This window comes from Pongo pygmaeus, chromosome 21 (genome assembly GCF_028885625.2).
Source record: "Pongo pygmaeus isolate AG05252 chromosome 21, NHGRI_mPonPyg2-v2.0_pri, whole genome shotgun sequence".
Taxonomy (NCBI): domain Eukaryota; kingdom Metazoa; phylum Chordata; class Mammalia; order Primates; family Hominidae; genus Pongo; species Pongo pygmaeus.
The window spans coordinates 29757441-29784061 of NC_072394.2; the positions used below are offsets into that span (position 1 = coordinate 29757441).

A 26621-nucleotide genomic window follows, 5' to 3' on the forward strand; every position below is an offset into this window, starting at 1 on the left:
TCCGTCACCCAGGCTGGAGTGAAGTGGCATGATCTCAGCTCACCGCAACCTCCACCTCCAGGGTTCAAGTGATTCTCCTGCCTCAGCCTCCCAAGTACCTGGGTCTACAGGCACACACCACCATGCCTAGCTAATTTTTGTATTTTTAGTAGAGACAGGGTTACACTATGTTGGCCAGGCTGGTCTCAAACTCCTGACCTCGTGATCTGCCCATGTTGGCCTCTCAAAGTTTTGGGATTACAGGCATGAGCCACCGCGCCTGGCCCGCCTGTATTTCTTAGAACACACATGCCCCCTTACCTTGAAGCCACAGCCCAGCCTGGCAGTCCAAACCTCTCATAGTCCCCTCCATAAATATCTCGTACTAGTTTATCCACTTTGGTGCTATCTCCACGAGATGCCATTTCAAGAGCTTCTTCAAAAGTGGTACAGCCAGTAAGAAGACAGCAGAGACCAAAAAAAGTTCCTCCTCCAAGACTATGATTAAAAACAATTAACACAGTATTATAACATTTTTAAAAATAAGAACAGGAAGTTAACATTTATGAACCCCAAAACCATATTCACATATCCAACCCAATCATGCAAATGCTACTGGTAGGAAACAAGTCTGTGAAAAGATAAGGTGCCTGATATACACCTTTAAGGCACATATGCATGTGAGCCAACATGCAAAGTGCAAAACACAGGGCCCATGTCCCCAGTGCAGTCTGGCTGTCTGCCAAGTATGAAGAGCCTCAGGTGCAAATTAGCCCGACACGCCTGGGGCCATGCTAACACCTCCTCCCTTTCCCTCTCCAAGTACATTCCCTGAGTCATTCTCATCCAAGCACCTTGTCACCCTGGCTTATCACTGCACCCCCAATCATACTCCTCCTGCAATGTGTTTTGTCATAAAAAAATTACTCCTCTATTTAAATCACAACTGTTTTTTTAAAAAAATTGTTTATCCCAATCCCTAGATCCCTGTGACTTCTGACCCTTAAGCTGAAACATTCTCTTCTTCCATCTAATCCTCTCTTTTTTTTTTTTTTGAGATGGAGTTTAGCTCTTTTTGCCCAGGCTGGAGTACAATGGCATGATCTCGGCTCATCACAACCTTTGCCTCCTGGTTCAAGTGATTTTTCTGCCTCAGCCTCCCAAGTATATGGGATTACAGGTATGTGCCACCATGCCTGGCTAATTCTGTATTTTTAGTAGAGACGGGGTTTCTCCATGTTGGCCAGGCTGGTCTCGAACTCCTGACCTCAGGTGATCCACCCGCCTCGGCCTCCCAAAGTGCTGGGATTACAGGCGTGAGCTGCCATGCCTGGCCCTAATCCTCTCTTTTCTTTTTCTTTCTGAGACGGAGTCTCACTCTGTCACCCAGGCTGGAGTGCAGTGGCATAATCTCGGCTTACTGCAACCTCCACCCTCTGAATTCAAGCAATTCTCCCGCCTCAGCCTCCCGAGTAGCTGGGATTCACAGGCGCCTGCCACTGCGCCCGGCTGATTTTTGTATTTTTAGTAGAGATGGGGTTTCACCATGTTGGCCAGGCTGGTCTTGAACTCCTGACCTCGTGACCCACTCGCCCCAGCCTCCCAAAGTGCTGGGATTACAGGCATGAGCCACCACGCCCGGCTAATCCTCTCTTTTCACACTACCTTCCCTCAATAATTTTTCTACTGATCAGTACATATCAACTTCTAAATCACATACGTAGAATACATCATTACTCTACACACACATGTGTGTAGAAGCATGAAATTTACACAGGTTTCAAAGCTAGGTCCTTTCCCGTGCCTTCTTACAGATGCTGCCTAATAACTTTAGCTAGTTTGTGTATGCACACCATAAACTATCTGAGGGCAAGGGCTACAATGAGTCTGCTGATGTGATCTTTTAAGAAACACCTAGGATAATAAATCTTGAACAGTAGAGATTAAAGAAAACTAGGTCATAAAATCAGAATTTTCAAAGAGAAACATTCGTTTGCATAATCCAGAACCACTTTCACCTAACAGGTTCTTCAAGCTGTAGTTACATGAAATACCTGAAAACTCAGCCCGTTAGGATACTAAGAATAAACAATGAGTTTTATATACAACTTACCTAGTACCTGTGACCCGTTTGTAATTATCTTTGGAATATACTGCTAAGATGCTAACCCCTGAGCCAATGTTCACCAGAAGCAGAGGATACGGATTTTTCAAATCAAATGGTAACTTCTGACACTTTTCAGAATCAGCAGGGTTTTCAAAGTAATAGCACTGTGACCGTCCATTGAATCCAACTGAGTCAATGTATAAAATTCCTTTTATCAAGCAATCTAGTTCATCCAGTTTGCAAAGCTGAAGATCACCTATCTGTAATGAAATAAGAATGTACTCAGACTTTTTAATAAGCCAACAGAAACAAAAATTCCACTCAATAAGACATCCCCACTATGTGAAACAACCATAAAAGTGCACTCACAGATGTGTATTATTTGTGCATGCTTTTCAGAACAGATTTAGGGGCAAACCTAGGGACAGAGTGCTGAGACAGACTCCTGCTACTACAGACCCAAATACACTCTACATAGAAACTACTGCAGCAGCTGAGTAAGTGTGACCAAAAAAAAACAAACACAGCATTTATCAACCTTCAACCAGGAATTCAGATCTCTGCTTACAGGGACAATGGGGCTGATACGAAGCTCAGGCCACAGCACTATCAGAAACCACCTTGTGACACAGGGCGGGAGCCACAAGGACTGTAACAGAGGATCATCTCAAGGCTTTGGAGCATCAAGAGAGGCCACACATTATTTAACAAACTGAAGCCAAAAGGCTGAAAGTATCCAGTTAGAAGGTAAGATTTTTTTCACTATCTAAACTAGCTACAGCCTCTTGGGAGGGAGGGGAATTTTAGCAGTCCAAATTTGAACTGTTTCATAATCAATTAATTCCATTTAAATAATAAAGGAAATGACTAAATTATTATTCGTATTATGGAGCACTGTATAGCAACTAAAAATGAAGAGGATCAGCCGGGCACGGTGGCTCACGCCTGTAATCCCAGCACTTTGGGAGGCTGAGGCAGGTAGATCACAAGGTCAGGAGTTCAAGATCAGCCTGGCCAACATGGTGAAACCCAGTCTCTACTAAAGATTAAAAAAAAAATTAGCTGGGTGTGGTGGCGCACGCCTGTAAACCCAGCTACTCGGGAGGCTGAGGCAGGAGAATCTCTTGAACCCAGGAGGCGGAGGGTGCAGTGAGCTGAGATGGCACCACTGCACTCCAACCTGGGAGACAGGGCGAGACTCCGTCTCAAAACAAACAAACAAAAAAAACAAAACAAAAAAAAAAATGAAGAGGATCTGTATGTTCTGAAGTGGGAAGAACTCCAAGGCATGTTAGTCAAAAAGTTGAGGCCAGGAACGGTGGCTCACACCTGTAATTCCAGCACTTTGGGAGGCCAAGGCAGGCAGATCACTTGAGGTCAGGTGTTCCAGACCAGCCTGGACAACATGGTGAAACCCCATCTCTACTAAAAGACATGCAGAATAACAGGTAGAATCTGGGCTGGGCAAGGTGACTCACCCCTGTAATCCCAGCACTTTGGGAAGCTGAAGCAGGCAGATCACCTGAGATCAGGAGTTCGAGACCAGCCTGACCAACATGGAGAAACCCTGTCTCTACTAAAAACACAAAATTAGCCGGGCATGGTGGCACATGCCTGTAATCCCAGCTACTTGGGAGGCTGAAGCAGGAGAATCGCTTGAACCCGAGAGGTGGAGGTTATGTTGAGCCAAGATCATGCCATTGCACTCCAGCCTAGGAACAAGAACGCAACTCCATCTCAAGAAAACAAAACAAAACAAAACAAAAAGGCAGAATCTCTTTCGGACTAATATTCTCTCATTTAGCAATAGAAAAACAGTCAGTCACTGAAGACATTTTCAATCTGCATTGCACCCTGAAGGTCGGGATCTTGGCCAATTCATTTGTCAGTTCTCCGGCCTACCCCCACCACCCACCCTGAAAGGACCTAGCCTCAAGGCCTTGCTCACGATGTTCTCCAGTGTTCACTCAATGAAAGCAAGATAGAGCGCCTAGCAGCATTCCTCCAGGGGCCAGACATGGTGGCGAGACTCCAGTTAAGTGTGCAGCACAGAACACATCAGAAAGCATTCTGGGAGAGGAGGGCTCTGCAGTCACCCATCTTAGACCAGCCCTGAGCCTGAAAACACCACTTTTGACAAGAGTTCCTTATTTTTTCAGTTAGTGAACATGCCAGCAAACAACTGAGGGAGACAAGAGAAATTATGTGGTAGACAAGACTAAAAACAATTTGGACGTGAAATGATTTTAATTATATTTCAATCTCATTGTTCATGATCTAATGATGTTCCTTTTAGGTAGTTTCTTCCTCAATGTATAGCAGATGCCCTAATTTTTCATACTAAAGGAACAATAAAATGCTGCCCTTTTAGTGGCTGTGACTGTCGTACATACATCTGAACTATACAACCACCTCTAGATGGCTAACTCCTGACTATCACTAGCGTACCTTTCATCTTCATTTGACTCAAGAAAATTCAAGATCCATTAGAGATAGAAATTATTTCACCACTTGCTACTGGCATTATTTTTAACAATCAAATTACCATAAATTGTATATAAGCTAAAAAATGCATACTGTGAGAAAATCCTGCTCAAATTTGTACGCTCCACCTCCAGTGGCACAAAAGACAGTGTGGAGACTCGAGAAGTTTTTATCTCTGCCCATTTGAATAAAAGCAGGCATGTCATGAGTGGGAAAGCGTATAAAGTGCAGATTGCCTTTGCGTCCACACAGAGTCAGGTCCTTCAGCTCGAGGTGCACGTCCCGAATGCCTGTAGACCCATAAGCCACATTGGAGGTCAGGTACTTCCGAATGCTTTTAAGACTTTCCACTTCTTCCTCTTCTTCTTCAGCAGTGATGTCTTTGGGTTCAAAATAAACCAGCTTGACCAGAGTTCCACCAATATCCAGTCCAAACCATGGAAAAACTAAATGGGGAAGAAAAGTAAGTCAGAACAGCTTTTTTCTGAAAATTAAATTTACACTTACCACAGTAGCAACTTATTTCAAACCCTAGGGTTTCCAAAGAACATAATTCTAAGCAAAAGGGTTTTGGGGCAAAGAAATGTGATTCTGTCTTGATTTAGATGCATAACTTAAAAAAAAAAATACTACGGCAAAGATGAAAAAGAAAAACATCAAAGTATTGAGCCAACCCAACCATCCTGTCAGAAAAGCCCAAACTGCACTATGAAGTATTTTAAAAATAACAAGATGACTACTCATAAGCCTCAACTGTGAAAAACAGAGATTCAGAATGAAAATCTATCTTTCCTATTGGCTTAAAAAAAAAAAAAAAGTTGAGACTTCAGAGTTCTGGTTTAGCAGCAAACTAGAAACAGGAAATTCCCAAACCTATGTAACATATAACCTCCAATGGTCAATTTATCTTTCAAAATCTGATATTCCAAAAATAAAAGGTTTCAATAGACGTTAACACCGGTTCCCAAAATGTCCTTTAGGCCAAGCGCAGTGGCTCACACCTGTAATTGCAACACTTTGGGAGGCCGAGGTGGGTGGATCACCTGAGGTCAGAAGTTTGAGACCAGCCTGACCAATATGGTAAAACTCCATCTCTACTAAAAATACAAAAATTAGCCACGCATGGTGACGTGCACCTGTAGTACCAGCTACTCAGGAATCTGAAACAGAACTGCTTCAACCTGGGAGGTGGAGACTGCAGTGAGCTGAGATCACACCACTGCACTCCAACCTGGGTGACAGAGTGAGGCTCTGTCTCAAAAAAAAAAAAAAAAGGAGGCAGGGCCGGGCGCAGTGGCTCACGCCTGTAATTTCAACACTTTGGGAGGCCGAGGCGGGCAGATCACCTGAGGTCAGGAATTCGACACCAGCATAGCCAACATGGTAAAACCTTGTCTCTACTAAAAATACAAAAATTAGCCAGGCATGCTGGTGGGCACCTGTAATCCCAGCACTCCGGAGGCTGAGGAAGGATGAGGAAGGAGAATCGCTTGAACCCGGGAGGTGGAGGCTTTAGTGAGCCGAGATCACACCACTACACTCCAGCCTGGGCAACAGAGCGAGACTCCATCTCAAAAAAATAAATAAATAAAAATAAAAAAAGGCCAGGTGTGGGGGCTCACACCTGTAATCCCAACACTTGGGGAGGCTAAGGCAGGTGAATCACAAGGTCAAGAGACCAAGATCATCCTGGCTAACATGGTGAAACCATCTCTACTAAAAATACAGAAATTAGCTGGCTGTGGTGGCGTGTGCTTGTAGTCCCAGCTACTCCAGAGGCTGAGGCAGGAGAATTGCTTGAAACCACGAGGCAGAGGTTGCAGTGAGCCGAGATCGCGCCACTGCACTCTAGCCTGGCAACAGAGCGAGACTCCATCTCAAAGAAAAAAAAAAAGAAAAAAAAGGCCTGAAGAGATTGGATCAAAATGGACTGCACAGACATACGGAAGGTCCCATGAGGGTTCAATGTAATGATTTTTCAAATTTACAATGGTGCAATAAGCATTCAGTAGAAACTCTACTTCAAGTTTTTTTTTTATTTTTAGTACAGTAGTCAATAAATTCCAAGAGATATTTGACATTTTATTGTAAAATAATTATCTTTTATATTATTCATTATTAAATCATCTAGCTTTATGCTAGAAGATTTTGCCCAACTGTAGGCTAATATAAGTGTTCTAAGCACATTTAAGGTAGGTTTGGCTAAGATATGATGTTCAATAGGTTGGGTATATTAAATGCATTTTGACTTACAGTATTTTCTTTTTCTCTTTTTTGAGGTAAGGTCTCACTGTCACCCAGGCTAGAACACAACGCCACAATCTCAGCTCACTGCAACCTCTGCCTCCTGGGCTCAAGTAATCCTCCTACCTCAGCCTCCTGAGCAGCTGGGACTAAAGGTGCATGCCACCACACCCAGCTAATTTTTGTATTTTTTGTAGAAACAGGGTTTCCCCATGTTGCCAGGCTGGTCTTGAACTGGGCTCAAGCAATCCACCCACATCAGCCTCCCAAAGTGCTGGGATTACAAGTGTGAACCACTGCGCCCAGCCTGATTTACAGTATTTTGAACTTCTGATGGGTTTATGGAATGTAGCATAAACATCATAAGTCAAAGAGCATCTGTACATGCTTCCCTTCCCAATCTAAATCCTAGAAATTACTAAAGATGTGGGTTTAGGCCAGGCACGGTGGCTCACACCTGTAATCCCAGCACTTTGGAAGGATGAGGAGGGCGGATCACCTGAGGTCAGGAGTTCGAGAACAGCCTGGCCAACATGGTGAAACCCCCATCTCTACTAAAAATACAAAATTAGCCGGGCGTGGTGGCAGGCACCTGTAATCATAGCTACTTAGGAGGCTGAGGCAGGAGAACTGCTTGAACCCGGGAGGTGGAGGTTTCAGTGAGCCAAGACTGCACTACTGCACTACAGCCTGGGTGACAGAGCAAAACTCCGCCTCAAAAAAAAAAGGTGTGGATTTATTGATATATTATTTTCTAAAATAATTCTGGGAAACAAGAAGAGATAGCAGCAGCAGAACTAGGTTTACAGAGGCAATAACCATGCATAAGCCTCAAAAGAGGAATGCTATTAAAACTGGGATCAGCTGTGAAGGTGAGCGAGAGAATGTAGGGGTATTCTATCCAAGCTGTAGGTTTAGGGTGGCTACCATGGGGAAACAAAAGCAGGTCTGGTGCAGTCACAAGTGATGGTGGGGAAATGTGTTTGGCACAAGTGGACACGCCACTCCCTCTACCAATAACCATGTTCTATCCCCAACACCGACAGAAGCAAAGTCTTCACTGGAAACAGGCACTGGAGCCCCAGAATCAGGATGGCACTCAGGTGGCTGCTATTACCCAGAAGAAATAACAGAGACATTTTACCCCATATTTTGCCACATATCTCATACCTCCCCTAAAATCAGTCCTGACCAACTGGTAAACAGACACTGAATCCACTGGCAGAAGAACAGGAATTCTCAAACCAGAGATTATCACTTTTACAAACTAGAAAAACTACAAGGGAAATAAACAATACAAAAATGAGAAACTAAATATCTGAAGAAAGAGTTGCAGGAATAAACAGAATCAAAAATATTCTCAGAGGTAAAATCATATCTCATCCATAAAAAAAGCTACCATAGAGAAAAATCAAAAATTAAAAAACGATTGCCAGATGTGTGTGGTTGCAAAAATTAACACAATAAAATTATATACAACTAAATACACAACGTACAAAAGAATCCATGCAAAACTGTTTCTATTTATTTTTCACCTTTTTATTTTTAGAGACAGCGTGTCGCTCTGTTTCCCAGGCTGGAGTGCAATGGCTCAATCACAACTGACTGTAACCTTGAACTCCTGGGCTCAAGCAATCCTCCTGCCTCAGCATCCCAAGTAACTACAACTACAGGAACACAACCATGCCAGCTAATTTTTTAATTTTTTGGAGAGACAAGGTTTCACTGTGTTGTCCAGGCTGGTCTCCAACTCCTGGCCTCAAGCTATCCTCCCACTTTGGCCTCCCAAAGTGCTGGGATTACACGCCTGAGTCATCATGCCCAGCCAAAATTGGCAAAATTTAAATACAGTTTGTCCATGTTAATTTCCTGATTGTGGGAAAGAATGCTCTGAAAACCAAAAAAAAGGGACAAACTACTACATACTTAATTTTCATGAATCTCAAAAATAGGATAAAATAAACCTTGCACGAAAGGCTACATACTATATTATTCCATTTATATGAAACTTTTGAAAATGCAAACTGGCCAGGCACAGTGGCTCAAGCCTGTAATCCCAGCACTTTGGGAGGCCGAGGCGGGCAGATCACCTGAGGTCAGGAGTTCGAGACCAGCCTGGCCAATATGGTGAAATCATATTATACTAAAATATGTACATATGTACTAAACATATGTACTAAAAATACAAAACATTAGGCTGGGCGCAGTGGCTCACGCCTGTAATCCCAACACTTTGGGAGGCTGAGGCGGCCGGATCACAAGGTCAGGAGTTCGAGATCAGCCTGACCAACATGGTGAAACCACGTCTCTACTAAAAATAAAAAAAATTAGCCGGACGTGGTGGCACATGCCTATAATCCCAGCTACTAAGGAAGCTGAGGCAGGAGAATCGCTGGAACCCAGGAGATGGATGCTGCAGTGAGCCGAGATCACACCACTGCACTCCAGCCTGGGCAACAGAGTAAGACTCCATCTCAAAAAAAAAAAAAAAATTAGCTGGGTATGGTGGAACGTGCCTGAAATCCCAACTACTTGGGAGGCTGAGGCAGGAGAATCACTTGAACTGGGAGGCAGAGGTTACAGTGAGCTGAGATTACGCCATTGCACTCCAGCCTGGGCAACAAGAGCAAAACTCGGTCTCAAAAAAAAAAAAGGAAAAGAAAAAAAAAAAGCCGGACGTCGTGGCTCATGCCTGTAATCCCAGCACTTTGGGAGGCCAAGGCGGGCGGATCACCTGAGGTCAGGAGTTCAAGACCAGACTGGCCAACATGCCAAAACCTCGTTTCTATTAAAAACACAAAAATTAGCCCGGTGTGGCGGTGCATGCCTGTAATCCCAGCTACTCAGGAGGCTGAGGCAGGAGAATCACTTGAACCCAGGACGAGGAGTGAATTTCAATGAGCCAAAATTGCACCATTGTACTCCAGCCTGGGCGACAGAGGGAGACTCCATCTCAAAAAGGAAAAAAAAAAAAAAGGCAAGCTAATCATTTTTACATCTGAAAGCAAGCAAATCATGGGCTAGAGAGCTGGGGTTGCACTGCACAGGAGGAGGGAAAAACTCTGGTAACCCAACTCTTGTTTGGGGGTAAAAGGGTTGTGTGTGTGTGTGGCTATACTATCTGTCAAAACTCATAGAATTGTATATTTTAAATGGATGCAGTTTATTGTATGTAAATTACAACATTAAAGATGCTGTTATAAAAGAGAAAAAACAATTGCTAAAATAAAACTTGACAGATATATTTAACATCAAAATGGGCACAGAAAAAACAAATGGAAAACAAAATTAACAGATTATCCCCAAATGCTTTTCAAGTATGAAGGAAAGGTCAATATAGTCAATATAGAGAAAATGGAACCTGGCTGGGTGCGGTGACTCACACCTGTAACCTCAACATCTGGGGAGGCCGAGATGGATCACTTGAAGCCAGGAGTCCAAGATCAGCCAGGACAACACAGCCAGACCCCATCTCTAAAAAAAACAAAACAAAACTAGGCCGGGTGCAGTGGCTCATGCCTGCAATCCTAGCCCTTTAGGAGGCCGAGGTGGGTGGATCACTTGAAGTCAGGAGTTTGAGACCAGTCAGGCCAACATGATGAAACCTCATCTCTACTAAAAATACAAAAATTGGCCGGAAATCGCTTGCAGCCGGGAGGTGGAAGTTGCAGTGAACCGAGATTGCCCCACTGTACTACAGTCTGGGCCACAGAGTGAGCTTCCGTCGCAAAAATAAAAAATAATAAAAAAATTAGCCAGGCACACACCTGTAGTCACAGCTACTTGAGAGGTTGAAGTGAGAGGATAGCTTGAGCCCAGGAGGTCAAGGATGTAGCAAGCTATGACCATGCCACTGCACTCCAGCCTGGGTAACAGAGTGAGACTCTGTCTCTAATTAAAAAAAAAAAAAAAAAAAAAAAAAGAGAGGGAGAGAATATAGAACCAGAAAGACCAACATCTTATGTGAGTTCCAGAAATTTCCTTGGGGAGAGGGAAGACGCCAATCATCAGGTTACTCTAAGTTAAGTGTTGAACAGTGTTTATCAGTCAGGAGAGATGGGGAAGAAAACTTAGACACATCCTATTGAAATTTCAAGATATAAGGAAAAAACTGAATTCCTATAAAGATACATAAATCACATAAAAGTCAGTATCAGACTTTTCATCAGCAGCACAGATGCCAGAAGACAACAGAGTACTGGCTTGAAAGTTATAAGGAAAATTATTTTGAAACTTGTATCCAGCCAACCAAATAAGCTTTCAAGTGGGAGTGCAAAAACAATTTTCACGTATGTAAGGGATCAACTTTACTATTCAAAGACCTTCTCTAACATAATTGGTAGATGAACGCCATCATAATTTTAAAACATCCAAGAGCTTTAAGAAACTTATCAAAGAGCTTTAAGAAATAAACAAAAGTACTGACTTTTACAAAAATAAGCAATCTGAAACTAAAATACTTACATGATTTTGACATAGGAAGTCGAAGAGGGAAGAGAAGGGAGAAGGAAATGAAAGCAAGCAGCAGTTCTGTCTTGTTGGAAAAGGGAAGAAAAGATAGATTCTGATTAATTCTACACAAGAATACAGAAGTGATAGTTTAAATGTGTCAAAATTTAGAGGTAACTCCAGAGGAGAAAAAAAAAAAATGACTTTCACATTAGAAAAAAAATAAAGCAATCAGTTCAAAAAAACTGATTGACAAGAAATGGGGAAAAGTACAGTAAATACAAAACAGCCAGGTGTGGTGGCTCATGCCTGTAATTCCAACACTTTGAGAGGCCAAGGTGGGTGGATCACTTGAGGCCAGGAGTTGGGAGACCAGCCTAGACAACATAGCAAGACCACATCTCTAAAAAAAAAATTTAGGTATGATCACATGCACCTGTAGTCCCAGCTACTCCAGGGGCTGAGGCAGGAGGATCGCTTGAGCCCAGGAGTTTGAGGCTAGTGAGCTGTGATACAGCCACTGTACTCCAGCCTGGCAGCAGAGCAAGATCCTGTCGAATAAATAAATAAATAAATAAATAAATAAATAAATAATAAAGCCTGTAATCCCAGCACTCTGGGAGGCCAAGGCAGGTGGATCACTTGAGGTCAGGAGTTCGAGACCAGCCTGGCCAACATCGTGAAACCCCATCTCCACTAAAAATACAAAAATTAGGCAGGTGCGGTGGTGCACACCTGTAACCCCAGCTACTCGGTAGTCTGAGGCAGGAGAATCGCTTGAACCCATGAGGCAGAGGTTGCAGTGAGCCAAGATCGCACCACTGCATTCCAGCCTAGGCGACAGAGCAAGACTTCATCTCAAAAAAATTTAAAAATAATTTAATAAATAAATAAATGATAGGAATGAATGCACTTATCAGTAATCACAAATAGCTCAAATTTCTCTTCTAGACTGAAGAGGAAATTCTGTGAGCTTAACCAGGAATTAGGAGAAAAAAGGAGACATTCAAGTATATGTTGATGTAAAAAGACACCTCAAACAAGATTATACAAGTAAACTGAAGGAAAAATGGTAAATCACCCACAATGGAGTCACATGATGAGGAGGAGTTGAATGCTTTGAAAGATGAAAATGGCATTTAGTCAAAAGTATTACACATTATAAAAATCTTAAGCACTCTTGAGCACCTCACTAGAGATGAATACTAGATAAAGCAGCTGATTTACATTAAGAACCATAGTACAGTAAAGGTCATACCTTGTTTCAAGGCCAGTATTTCATTTGGCAAAGAGCTATGCTCACATTATAAGAGGTGCCCCTCCAGACAATCACTGCCCCTTCCTTTCCCTACAGGGGAAAGGAGATTCACCATTCTCATCCCTATACTCACTCATAATCATATAGTTACTGACGGAAACACTGGGTAGAATCACTGGCACCATTCACTTAACTCACTTGCTGAATTTATACACTTGAATTTAAATGACTAAAATAAATGCCTGGAGAATGCTAGCAGACCAAACAACACAAACAAAAAAGCATTAAAAAGGGACAAAAAAAACTCTCTCATGTGCATAAAAAGTACAACTGATGGGCCAGGCACAGTGGTTCACACCTGTAATCCCAGCACACTGGGAGGCCGAGGCAGGCGAATCACGAGGTCATGAGATCGAGACCATCCTGTGAATGGTGAAACCCCGTCTCTACTAAAAATACAAAAAATTAGCCAGGCGTGGTGGCGGGAGCCTGTAGTCCCAGCTACTTGGGAGGCTGAGGCAGGAGAATGGCGTGAAGCCGGGAGGCAGAGCTTGCAGCGAGCCAAGATCGCAGCACTGCACTCCAGCCTGGGCAACAGAGCAAGACTCCATCTCAAAAAAAAAAAAAAAAAGTACAACCGATGAATGTAATAGCCATGTTCCTTATGCACATAACACATACTTCAAAAACACTAACAAAGAGAAACTGACACATCTACAAGTCAGTATGAGAATGACACAGACCTCAGAAATTTGTAGATTGCACACACACCTACAAAATTATGGTAGAGAATTTTAATATCATGGCTAATAAGGTGGATCTAGTAAACACAAATAGAACTCTGGGGGAAAAAAAAAAAACAAAAACAGCCAGACGTAATGGCTCACGTCTGTAATCCCAGCACTTTGGGAGGCCGAGGTGGGTGGACCACCTGAGGTTAGGAGTTCGAGACGAGCCTGACTAACATGGTGAAGCCCCGTCTCTAATAAATAAAAAAAAATTAGCCGGGTGTGGTGGCACATGCCTGTAATCCCAGCTACTTGGGAGCCTGAGGTAGCAGAATCACTTGAACCCAGGAGGTGGAGGTTGCAGTGAGCCTACACTGCATCACTGCACTCCAGCCTGGGTGACAGAGCGAGACTCCATCTCAAAAAAAAAAAAGCTGGCTGGGCACGGTGGCTGGCGCCTGTAATCCCAGCACTTTGGGGGGCCAAGGTGGGTGGATCACGAGGTCAGGGGTTCGAGACCAGCCTGGCCAAGATGGTGAAACCCCGTCTCTACTAAAAATATAAAAAATTAGCCAGATGCAGTGGTGGGCACCTGTAATCCCAGCTACTCGGGAGGCTAAGACAGGAGAATCACTTGAATCCGGGAGGCAGAGGGTGCAGTGAGCCGAGGTCACACCACTGCACTCCAGCCTGGGCAACAGCAAGTCTGCTTCCCAAAACAAACGAACAAAAAAAAACACTCAACACCAGCAAGACTGCTTCCCAAAACAAAACCACGCAAACAAACATTCCTTTAAAAACCCATAAAGCATTCACAAAAATTAACTGCACTAGCTTAAAGAACTTCAAATTCCAAAGAACAAGTCACATTCACTTACTGCAAAACTTCAAAATTAGAAATTAATCCAACAGACAAAGAAATAATCTATCTACTTCGAAATTTTTAAACTATTAACTCTGGGATTAACAAGGAAATCAAAACAAAATTTATTTTTAAATGAATGACAATGAGAATACAATATATAGAAACCAACAGGATATACCCAAAGTAGTACTTAAACGGAAACATCTAGCCTTACATATTTATTAAATATACTCAACAAGAAAGCCTAAGGGCGCGGTAGTTTACGCCTATAATCCCAGCATTTTGGGAGGCCGAAGCGAGTGGATGACCTGAGGTAAGGAGTTCGAGACCAGTCTGGCCAACATGGTAAAACCCCATCTCTATTAAAAATACAAAAATTAGTCAGGCGTGGTGGTGGGCGCCTGTAATCCCAGATACTCGGGAGGCTGAGGCAGGAGAATTGCTTGAACTCGGGAGGCAGGGACTGCAGTTAGCCAAGATAGTGCCACTGCACTCCAGCCTGGGTGACAGAAAGACTCCATCTCAAAATAAATAAATAATAAAATAAAAAATGGAATCTAGTTGTACAGTAAGATTAATAGGCCATGGCCAAAAGGGATTCTTCTCAGTAATGCAGCGATGGCTTTTACATTAGAAATTCCAATTAGTAAGATGAAGCAAAAAAAATCATGATTATCTCAACAGATTCCAAAAAATAAAATCCAATATAATTAAAACCAAGAGAATTTTTTTTTGAGATGGAGTCTCGCTCTGTTGCTCAGATGGAGTGCAGTGACAGACCTCAGCTCACTGCGACCTCTGCCTCCCAGTTGTTCAAGCGATTCTCCTGCCTCAGCCTCCCGATTAGCTGGGATTACAGGCTCGTACCACCACGCCCAGCTAGTTTTCATATTTTAGTAGAGACAGTTTCACCATGTTGGCCAAGCTGGTCTTGAACTCGTAACCTCAACTAATCCTCCCACCTCGGCCTCCCAAAGTGCTGGGATTATAGGCATGAGCCACTGCACCCAGGTTTTGTTTTCGTTTTTGTTTTTTTGAGAGACACAGTCTCATTCTGTCATCCAGGCTAGAGTACAGTGGTACAATCACTGGGTTCAGGCTCACTCCAGCCTCAACCTCTCTGGCTCAAGTGATCCTCCCACCTCAGCCTCCCAAGTAGCTGGACTACAGGTGCAGGCCACCACAACCAGCTAATTTTTTGTAGAGACGAGGTTTCACCATGTTGCCCGGGCTGGTCTCAAACTCCTGAGCTCAAGCGATCCACCCACCCCAGCCTCCCAAAGTACTGAGATTACAGACGTGAGCTAACACACCCAGCCTAGAGCTTTTATTATATCATCCCATTCCTCATCTCACTGATAAGAGAAGGCCCCCCTCCTTCTAGTTAGTGAGTCCTGGCCATTAATTTTCAGATATTTCAGTCTATTCACAGCCCTTAACATATTTCCTGATATTAAGACCTCCAAGGTACTCAATCTAGACAACCTATACTTGACTTAGGCCACATTTCAAAACGTATGCAAAGCACAAGGTCCCATAATGGTCTCAACGACTGAAATGCTTTAAGAGTGTGGAAAAACAAACTTTTCCCTCTGCTCTCACACCACAGCAACGATCAACACAGAAAGACTTCTGTGAGCCCACACACAAAGCAAGCAACCAATTCTGCAGCAGTCACCAGCTGGGTGCCCTCCAATGCAATTCCAACAACTATCTACCTGGAGATAGCTTCATATGCCACAGGTTAAGGGCTAAGTCCCTCAAGACTGCTCCTCCAGCACACCTCTGCCAGACACCAGTTGCCAATCTGGGCCTCCAGAACTTCTGATCAACTGGCTTCAAGCTGTAGTTCGCGTGACCCCTCTTTGGTTTGGATTAATTTGCTAGACTGGCTCACAGAACCCAAGAAACACATTTACCGGTTTATTATAAAGACATTTCAAAAGATTCAGAGGAAGAGACGCATAGTACACAGTATAGGCAAGGGACACAGAACTTCTGTGCTCTCGGGCACTGCACCCTCCTGGAACCTCTTGTTTGGCCATCCAGAAGCTCTCCAAACCCTGTCCTCCTGGGTTTTTATTGGAGGCTTCATTAGCAGGTATAATTGATTAAATCACTGGCCACTGGTGATCAGCTTAACCTTCAAGCCCCTGCCCCTCCCCAGAGGCTGGGGAGGAGTGAAAGTCCCAACCCTCTAATCCTGTCTTGTTCTTTCCATGACTAAGTCCCAGAGGCTTCCAGCCGTCAGTTAACTCCTTAGCACACAAAAGGACATCACTGTGGAGTTTCTAAGGATTTCAGGAGTTGTATGCCAGGAAATGGGCAAAAGACCAATATATTTCACAACATCACACTTTCCAATGGGAAATACATAGTTCAGTAGGCTGGGCATGGTGGCTCATGCTTGTAATCCCAGCACTTCGGGAGGCCGAGGCAGGTGGATCACAAGGTCAGGAGATGGAGACCATCCTGGCTAACATGGTGAAACCCCGTCTCTACTAAAAATACAAAAAAAAAAAAAAAAAAAATTAGTCAGGCGTGGTGGCGGGCGCCTGTAGTCCCAGCTACTCAGGAGGCTGAGGCAAGAGAATGGGCATGAACCCGGGAGAAGGAGCTTTCAGTGAGCCAAGATCGCACCACTGCACCCCAGCCTGGGTGACAGAGCAAGACTCCGTCTCAAAAAAAAAAAAAAAAAACACAGTTTACTTTTAAAAGTGTGCTCAATTTTCCAATATTATGAACTACACTTTTACCAGACCACAGATGGTTAATAACATCGCAAATCCATGTCTAGGCTGTTCTAGGAAGCAATAACTTGGCCTAACATTACAAGATGTACTTTAATAATTATTCTTATTCCCAAAATAGTTTTAAACTCAGGGACTAGATACTTATAAAAGACCACATATCGTAAAATCAGCAGATTCAACAACAAATTCTACATTCAGGAAATATAAACACACAAAATGTAACAGACTACTAAAAAACTGAGACGGGTTTCATTTTTAGAAAGCAAACTTTAAGCCACAATTTAGAAAAGGAAGTTTTCATATCCCAGTCAGTCTTACCTGAACAGTGCCTGAAGATAAAGATACCCCAAATTATGAACCTGAGAAAAGCTCACAAGGCTACAAACTTTAAGTCCAAAAAAATCACTGCTCTTTTAAATAATCAAAATAGCCATTCTTTTCATTGCCTGATGCTCTACAATAGCCTAATCTTCCTCCTCCTATTTTTTGAAATGTTTTGAGAAAAAAAAAAAACAAAACACGGAGATACAGTCTCCCTCTGTCGCCCAGGCTCAAGTGCAGTGGCATGACCATAGCTCAGTGCAACCTCAATCTTCCGGGCTCAAGCAATCCTCCTGTCACCATGTGCCACGACATTCTGCTAATTTGTTTATTATCATTTATTTATTTATTTATTTATTTATTTATTTATTTGAGATGGCGTCTCGCCCTGTCTCCCAGGCTGGAGTGCAGTGGCGCAATCTCGGCTCACTGCAACTTCCACCTCCTGGGTTCGAGTGATTCTCCTGCCTCAGCCTCCCGAATAGCTGGGATTACAGGTGTGAGCCACCATGCATGTCCTTTTTATTTTTGGAGAGACAAGGTCTGGCTATGTTGCCCACGCTGGTCTTGAACTCATGGTCTCAAGTGACCTTCTCACCTCAGCCTCCTACAGTGCTAGGATTACAGGAATGAGCCAGCATACACAGCCAGCAAAATATTTTTAACAACATACATCTCTTCCTGCTATGGTCTCCCCAGATAGAGGGCAGGGACACCAACACTAAACAATCATATTATCCAACTGCATGATTCTTACACATGGGCCCTAGTAATATACTGTACCATTTTACACAGCTGCATAACTGGACGATTTTTAGTCCCTGCTTATTGCTTAGTATTTATTATATATCTAAGAAGATAGGCCGTATTTACTTTGGTTCCATTTAAAGTTGATAAATTGGCCAGGCATGGTGGCACACACCTGTAGTCCCAGCTACTCAGGAGGCTGAGGCAGGAGAATCACTTGAACCTGGGAGACAGAGGTTGCAGTGAGCCAAAATCCTGCCACTGCACTCCAGCCTGGGCGACAGAGTAAGATTTCGTCTCAATAAATAAATAAATAAAAAGTTGATAAATCAATAGGTTAAAAAACACCTTCAGGCCTGGTGCGGTGGCTCACACCTGTAATCCCAGCACTTTGGGAGGCTGAGGTGGGCAGATCACTGCAGGTCTGGAGCTCAAGACCAGCCTGACCAACATGGAGAAACCTCGTCTCTACTAAAAATACAAAATTAGCCAGGCGTGGTAGCACATGCCTGTAATCCCAGCTATTCAGGAGGCTGAGGCAGGAGAATCACTTGAACCTGGGAGGTAGAGGTTGTGGTGAGCCGAGATCATGCCATTGCACTCCAGCCTGGGCAACAAGAGTGAAACTCTGTCTCAAAAAAAACCAACAAACAAACAACATCTTTTCAGCCAGGCACAGTGGCTCACACCTGTAATCCCAGCACTTTGGGAGGCCGAGGCAGATGGATCACCTGAGGTCAGGAGTTCAAGACCAGCCTGACCAACATGGTGAAATCCCATCTCTACCAAACACAAAAAATTAGTCGGGCATGGTGGCACATGCCTGTAATCCCAGCTACTTGCGAGGCTGAGGCAGGAGAATTCCTTGAATCCAGGAAGCGGAGGTTGCAGTGAGCCAAGATTGCGCCACTGCACTCTGGCCTGGGCAACAAGAGTGAAACTCCGTCTTAAAAAAAAAAAAAAAAAAACCTCCCATCTTGCCTCTCCAAATGAGCCACAAAGCTATAGCAATCTAACATTTTTCCTCAGCTCCCAGGGGTCAATCCGTCCTAATTCCCTGAAGCTGAAATGCTGAGCCTAATAAAGGCAGCCTAACAGGGCCCCAGCTCCAGTTCCATACTGCCAACAGCAACGCTCCTCCGAAAGCCAAGAAAAAATGATCCATTTTCTAGGCTAGTGTTGTCAAGCTACAAACAAAAGCTTTATTATGAAGGTTATATTTGTAGGAGTCCAAAATCAACAAGCCCCAAAGGTCTCCTTGGCAGGCTACAACATGCCTTGCGAGTCATCTTCAAAGGATGAGTTTGTCCTCCACACTACTGTGGAGCACTCTGATCACAGGGCTTCCACACCTGCACACCTGCTGCACATATGCTGAACACCTGGAGCCCTTGATAAAAATGTATGTTCTCTTGTTACATGAGTGTCTACACTTGCCAAAATTGTACATTTTACTCTATTTAATTATGCCTCAATAAAATTTAAAATACAATTTTAGACCCCTTTGCAGACCTATATCATGCAATGGTAGGCTGGGGGAAAGTTTTAAAAACTTGAGAACCACAGCTCTGGATTACATCACGCATACCTTCCCCCACCCCAAAACGTGGACCAAGAACACTGGATCTGAAGTCAAGACACCAGGAATCAAAACCCAACTCCATCACTAACTCACTATATGGCCTTGTACAAAAGGACAATTTCACTAAGCCTGTTTTCTCATCTGGAAATTGGGGATAAAAAACACCTACCTCACAGGATAGCTATGAGACTTAACTAAGATGTTTATAAAATACTTGGCATAGTGTCCAAGACAAATAAGCACTCAGAAAATGGTAGCTACATTACCATCATTAGCGTCTTGGTTTCCATCATTTTAAAATCAATCTTTATTTGGTATTCCTTTCAGCCCTGCGAGACATACCCCGCTCCCCACCTGATGCAAAACTTTTGAAGAACTTAAATATACACATGCTTAGCCTCATCGCTAGGGATTCTGATGCAGTAAGTCCGGGACAAGGGCAGGTTTGGGAACTACAATGCTCTAGGAAATGCGTGACAGAACACGACTATAACCAGGACCACAAGAATGCCTAAGATAACCTGAAAAACTCCTTCGAGTTTCAAATGACAACTAGTATCTATCTGCACCTTTAGACAAGTAGTGCAGTAACAGAGTAAGGCTTTTTTTTTTTTTTTTTTGAGACGGAGTCGCTCTGTCGCCCAGGCTGGAGTGCAGTGGCGCGATCTTGGCTCACTGCAATCTCTGCCTCCCGGGTTCAAGCAATTCTCTGCCTCAGCCTCCCGAGTAGCTGGGACTACAGGCACGCGTCACCACACCCGGCTAATTTTTTTGTATTTTTAGTAGAGATAGGGTTTCACCAGAAAGGTGGCACCATTCCATACCCAACCCTCCCAACAATAAATACAAAAAGATTTAGTCTTAGTTGAATTCTCTCGGAGATAAGACTGAAGTATACTCTAGGAGGGTTCAGCAGTCAACAAGCTGCTTCTCCATTTTTTTTTTTTTGAGGAGTCTCACTGTATCATACAGGCTGCAGTGCACTGGCACAATTTTGGCTCACTGCAACCTCCACCTCCCAGGTTCAAATGCTTCTCCTGCATCAGCCTCCTGAGTAGCTGGGATCACAGGCGTGCACCACCACGCCCAGCTAATTTTTGTATTTTTAGTAGCGACAGGGTTTCAACATGCTTGGCAAGGCTGGTCTCTGGTCTCGAACTCCTGACCTCAGGTGATCCACCCGCCTTTGGCCTCCCAAAGTGCTGAGATTACAGGCGTGAGCCACTGCGCCCAGCCTGCTTCTCCATCTAACAGGGGCACCCCTAGATAGTACAGAAGAAACAAATGGAAGGAAAAACAATCAGTATCCTGTTTATTCCTTTAGCAGGTCTTATACTGGAAAGATGGGTTTTCATGATTTATCAGCCAGAGAAGATAATGAAGGGAATCACGACAAACATCAAACACCAAAACAAAATATTAATCCTATAGCATGAATATGTGTCTACTTAGTTCCCTAAAAGAAGTTTCAAAATTACCTTAATATAATTCTCCCCACCCAGTGTAAACCAGTTTTTCTGAGTGTGGTCTTTGAGTCACCTGTATCTGAATATGAGGAGCTTAACTGGGTCCACTGAATCTGCACTTTTACCAGGTCATTCTCATGCTCAATATTTGGAAGTACTTCCACAGTATCTAAAAATTTTCGCCTCAAGTCAGTCAGTCTTGAACACAAAAGATCAAACTTATGCTTGGTCTTAGAGCAATGAAGAAACAACTAATAGAACGTAAATAATTCAGAAAAACACAGTGGTCCACAGCAAAAGCTATGAAGCTAGCAATTCTGAGTTTACATTTCTATTTCACAACGCACTAGCCATTTGACTAGGCAAACGTATCCAGTTTTCTCATCTGTAAAATGGAATACTACCACCTACCTCAGAGCCACGAGGCTAATGAGTTACCAAAGCTCTTAGAGGACTGCCAGGCCGGGCACAATGGCTCCCGTCTATAATCCCAGCACTTTGGGAGGCCGAAGTGGGAAGATCGCTTGAGACCAGGAGGAATTCAAGACCAGCCTGGGCAACATAAGAGATCCCATCTCTATTTAAAAAAACAAAAATTGAAAAATTAGCCTGGCATAGTGGCACGTGCCTTTAGTCCCAGCAATGCAGGAGGCTGAAGCAGGAGGATGGCTTGAGCCCAGGAGGTTAAGGCCACCATGAGCCATGATCATGCCACTGCACTTCAGCCTGGGCAACAGAACAAAGCGCTGTCTCAAACTAAAAAACAAAAAACAAACCAAAAAAACCCTTGTGGCTAATGGCTATATTTTTATTTGCTGAATCTTTGGAATTTACATGCATTTCCAATGATGTAAAACAAAACCATGAAGCATCTCATATTTTGCATTGCTTCAAACTCAGGTGCTTCTCAAATAAAACTAGGTGACTGACTCTGAAAATGGCACAGGTTAAGAATCTGTTTTCCAAATCTATTGCAAGAAGATGGAAAAAGACAAAAGAACTGAAAACTCCCAAACTTTTCACAGCAAAATAGAACTACATTAAATCATCCGTATCAGAGAAGATTCAAAAATGCAGTTGGGTGACTGGGCTAAGGTACAAGACTATTCAATAAAAATCTCACATCTTGCCATTTTCCCTCCCTCTCACAATCTGCATTTAAACAAGTCAATTTCCTGAAATAGGAATCTGGCAACACCCACCAAAAAGTCCAACCATATGTAAAATGGCATCACACTGTAAAGCTCGTATTACAGAATCAGGACAATTGATACTTTCAACAGTAGCAATGGCTGCCAGGCAGCGGTCTTGAATTGAAGACTTGTAAAGGGGAGAAAATACAACACGGAAAAAGAAACCTGATAATAAAATGGGGAAACCGATTCTCTGGGAGGAGCGTATGCAACTCCCAAGGCAAAATTCAGAAAGATGTTGTTTCCCCTCAAAACAAAGAGCCTTAATGCCCAGAATGCCACAGTTCTGAATCGTGAGTACCTGCAAATAGACAGAAGGAAAACGGAGGGGATATGTGGGTGAGAGATGACCTGGATTCTCACGGGAGGAAAGGCAGCCACCTTAGAGGTGCACGGAATACAGTTTTAGGCCTGGTGCAACTCAAGGGGCAGTTAACCATTTTCCAGTAAGCCCGAAATTGACGAATAAAAGAAACTTAAAGTATTAGAGAACAGCTCTTTGGAAACCCACGGAAAACAAACATTGGGGATTCAAAGGATTTGGGGGGAGAGGAGGTGGAAATGAGTCAAAAGAAGCTTTCTCGAGGATAAAATCATGTGACCCTCAGGAAGAGAATGCCCAAGGAGCTAAGAAAAGGGAGGACAGGTCCTGCGGCAAAGCCCTCCACTCCAACAAGAGGGAAGTGCATACCAATGAGTGCGGGGGGGCCCCCGAAGGTACCGCTTTCGGAGCACCCGAGGCCTCCAGCCGGATGTCAGGCCACGCACCAACGAGGGACCACCGTGCGGGGATAGTGTCCGCGCGCGGGAAAAACGGCGGCGGGGCCGGAAGGGGACAGGGTGGGCCGGAAGGGGAGCAGGGCGGGCCGGGAGGCCGCCCCACGGGACACTTACGCGGCCGCTTTTTCCTCAGGCTTTCGACGCGCTGGCGGGAGACCGAGGTGGGGCCGCTGTAGGAGCCCAGTCGGTCCCGCCTCGTGCCCTCAGCCGAGGCCCCGACCGCGGGCACCGACGCGCTGCTCGCCCGGCGCCGCAGAGGCTCCCGCCGCCGCCCTTCGGGGCCCCCGGCCGCCTGCTCCCCAGCCGACGAGACGGAGGTGGCGGAAGCCCTGCCGTGGCGCTCCATGGGCGCGCCGAGCCGGCCCGCTCCCATCCGCAGCAGCCACCGCTGCCTCCCGAGCAAGCCCCCCAGCGTCGGACTTCTTCTCGCCTCCTCCGCGGCAGTCCAGCCAGAGCAGAGGCGCGCCCTCGGCCGGCCGCCTCTTCCGTTGCGCCAACGCGCAGGAAGCCAATCCGACGAGGCTGGGGACGGCCCGTAGGCCTCGCGTCCAGTCGGCTCCCTAACTCGAGGAGGATTGACTGTGCCTCCGTCCAATGAGAGGCTCCCGTGACGGGACGGGGAGAGGGTGGTGGAGGAGGGGATCCGGGTTCCGCGGAGGAAGAGAATGCGGTGTAGCCCAGAAGAGAGTGATGGCGGCGCCGCCCAATGGACGCGTGGGTGGAAGGGCCCGAGCCTCCTCATCCACCCCCTCCATCCGCCCCCACTTGTGCATGCCTCTGCCCCCCCCCCCGGGCCGCGGAACTCTCCCGGGGCGACCCCGAGTCCCACCCCGCTGCTCCGTGCCGTCCTTGCAGCTCGAGCCCTCCTCCAGCCCAGCAGTGCTCCCGCAGCGTCTGGCCGCTGGTCGTCGGCAGACGAAAGGGCTTGAACCGCGGCTGACCTTAGCCTTTGTCCCTCGGCCTGGTTCCGCAGCTGCCGTCGAGGCCGCCAGCCCCTCCCCCAGCATGTTTGGGCTAAGCCGCCTCCTTTCCGCCTGCGTTGGAGAGGTACCAGAAGGAATGAAAGGACTGGGGCTTGTCTCCATGGCAACTGAAAGAAAGAGGTGGGTTATAAATCCTTCGCCACCCTCCTGTGGCGAAGGAGGGGAAGTGGGAGTCGGGAAGTAGAGTTGGCCTTTTGCAGGAGAGTCTGGAGCCCCTTTCTGGGTGATGCATTGGGGGGCATAGAAGGATTTGGCTGCCGCTTTGGAGCATGGATTTTTTTTTTTAAATTATCTTCCTTTGTCTTTTGGAGAGAAAAGTTGGTCACCTCCAGGACTGAGACCCTGACCCCTTCCAAGCATCCCCACTACCAAAGGCTGCCGAAGCCCGGAAGGATCCCATCCTGTTCTGTATTCTGAGGTCACTTCCTCACTCCGTCAAATTTCACTGGACTGTGGGCTTATTAAAAGTGCCTCCCTATTAGCGGGGCGTGGTGGCCCATGCCTATAATCCCAGCTACTTGGGAAGCAGAGGCAGGAAAATCGCTTGAACCCGGGTGGCGGAGGTTGCAGTGACCCAACATTGTGCAACAAGAGCGAAACTCCGTCTCAAAAAAAATAAAAAATTAAAAAGAGTGCCTCCTTGGGGAAGACTGTAATGCCCCTTGGGCAGTGATCCTTATTCCCCTCTCCCATAATGATTGGTTGTAGCAGGCTGAACAAAAAGGTTGAGCTTCACTTGTGCTTGCTGAATAGAATTCTCATGCCCACTGCGCGTTAGCTCCCCTCACGGTAGGACTAGCTCTGGAAATTCTAGCTCCTGCGGGAAGCCAACGCAGATCTACAAGAACCAAAAACAGCTGTAGCTACTCTTCTAAATCTCAGTGCCTGACATTGCCTCTCTTTCTGCCTCCTCTCTCCACCCCCCAAAAAATGTGGTCCTCCTTGACCTGAGGGAGCTTCCGTCCAAGTCTGTGAGCTCTGATCATCCTGAAGAATCAAAGTATCATCATCCCTTGGCTGGCAAGATGAACTCCAGCATCAAAACAGTTGAAACAGTAGTATTTTTACACAATTTGCCCACTGCCTCTACATCTCACTTAGTCCTTGCAGTAACATTTGGATGATGAGGCAACTTATCCAGAAGCACAAAGCCTAAAGAATGACAGAGCCTGGACTCCTGAGAAGTTCAGCTGCTGCCCGCCTTATGATAACCAAAAGAAGGCGGCTGGGTGCAGTGGCTCACACCTGTAATCCCAGCACTTTGGGAGGCCGAGGCGTGCGAATCACAAGGTCAGGATTTCGAGACCAGCCTGGCCAACACAGTGAAACCCCGTCTCTACTAAAAAAACAAACACAAAAATTAGTTGGGCGTGGTGGTGGGCACCTGTAACCCCAGCCATTTGGGAGGCTGAGGCAGGAGAGTCGCTTAAATCCTGTAGGCGGAGGTTGCAGTGAGTCGAGATCATGCCACTGCACTCCATCCTGGGAGACAGTGAGACTCCGTCTCTAAAAAAAAAATGAATAAATAAATAAATAAGGCACACCACAAGTTCGAGACCACTTCTACAAAAAAAATAAAAAAAATTAGGCCAGGCGCAGTGGCTCATGCCTGTAATCCAAGCACTTTGGGAGGCTGAGACAGGCGGATCACTGGAGGTCAGGAGTTTCAGACCAGCCTGGCCCAACATGGTGAAACCCTGTCTCTACTAAAAATACAAAACTTAGCTGGGCGTGGTGGTGCGTGCCTGTAATCCCACTTACTCCAGAAGCTGAGGCAGAAGAACTACTTGAACCTGGGATGCAGAGGTTGCAGTGAGCTGAGATTGCACCACTGCACTCCAGCCTGGGCAATAGAGTGGGACTCTGCCTCAAAAAAAAAAAAAAAAAAAAACAAAACAAAATGAAGATGACCAAATAGGCTTCTAGATGGCTAATGATATTCTGTTTCTTTGATCTGGGTGGGGGTTACATGGTTGTGTTCCCTTTGTAATATGTTATCAAGACATTTTGTGCACTTTTTTGGATATTATACTGAAAGAAAACATTTATTTTTTAAAAAATTGAAAAATTGCCTTGGAGCAGAGTAAGGTAAACCTATGATTAAGCTTAGACTTTTTTTTTTTTCCAAAAAAAATGAGGCCGGGCACGGTGGCTCACACTTGTAATCCCAGCTCTTTGGGAGGCCGAGGCGGGCAGATCACGAGGTCAGGAGATCGAGACCATCCTGGCTAACACAGTGAAACCCCATCTCTACTAAAAATACAAAAAATTAGCTGGGCATGGTGGCGGGCACCTGTAGTCCCAGCTACTCAGGAAGCTGAGGCAGGAGAATGGCATGAACCCGGGAGGCAGAGCTTTCAGTGAGCCGAGATCACACCACTGCACTCCAGCCTGGGCGATAGAGCAAGACTCTGTCTCAAAAAAAAAAAAAAAAAACTACATCTTTGTAGTGGACATATTTGACATCTACCAACTTACAACCATTCCTTCTATAGATCACAGATTGGCCCCAACAGCCATGTTTGTACCTCCTAACCCCACCACCTTGGAATAGAGACTCAGTTCTCAAAGTGTGATGCCACATTCTTCGTGGGGTCAAAGAAGCAGAAAAAGTTGGTTTGCGGCCAGGCGCAGTGGCTCACGCCTGTAATCCCAGCACTTTGGGAAGCCGAGGCAGACGGA

General features: G+C 45.1%; 1 protein-coding gene across 7 annotated transcripts in view; it reads right to left on the reverse strand.

Annotated features, from left to right (window-relative positions):
• PANK2 (pantothenate kinase 2) overlaps nucleotides 1–26621 on the reverse strand; it is a 56894-nt gene that overhangs the window by 17042 nt on the left and 13231 nt on the right. The window contains exons 2-5 of one of the 7 annotated variants that reach the window (XM_063659462.1): nucleotides 23786–24046; nucleotides 4664–5016; nucleotides 2093–2346; nucleotides 301–477 (exon numbers count right to left, since the gene is read on the reverse strand). In XM_063659462.1, coding sequence (XP_063515532.1) covers nucleotides 301–477; nucleotides 2093–2346; nucleotides 4664–5016; nucleotides 23786–24046 — 1045 coding nt within the window. Of the gene's footprint in view, nucleotides 1–300; nucleotides 478–2092; nucleotides 2347–4663; nucleotides 5017–11278; nucleotides 11332–21394; nucleotides 21545–22867; nucleotides 23015–23070; nucleotides 24047–26621 lie in introns of those variants that run through there. The other 6 variants (XM_063659465.1, XM_054467913.2, XM_063659463.1 and 3 more) reach the window with 6 other exon arrangements.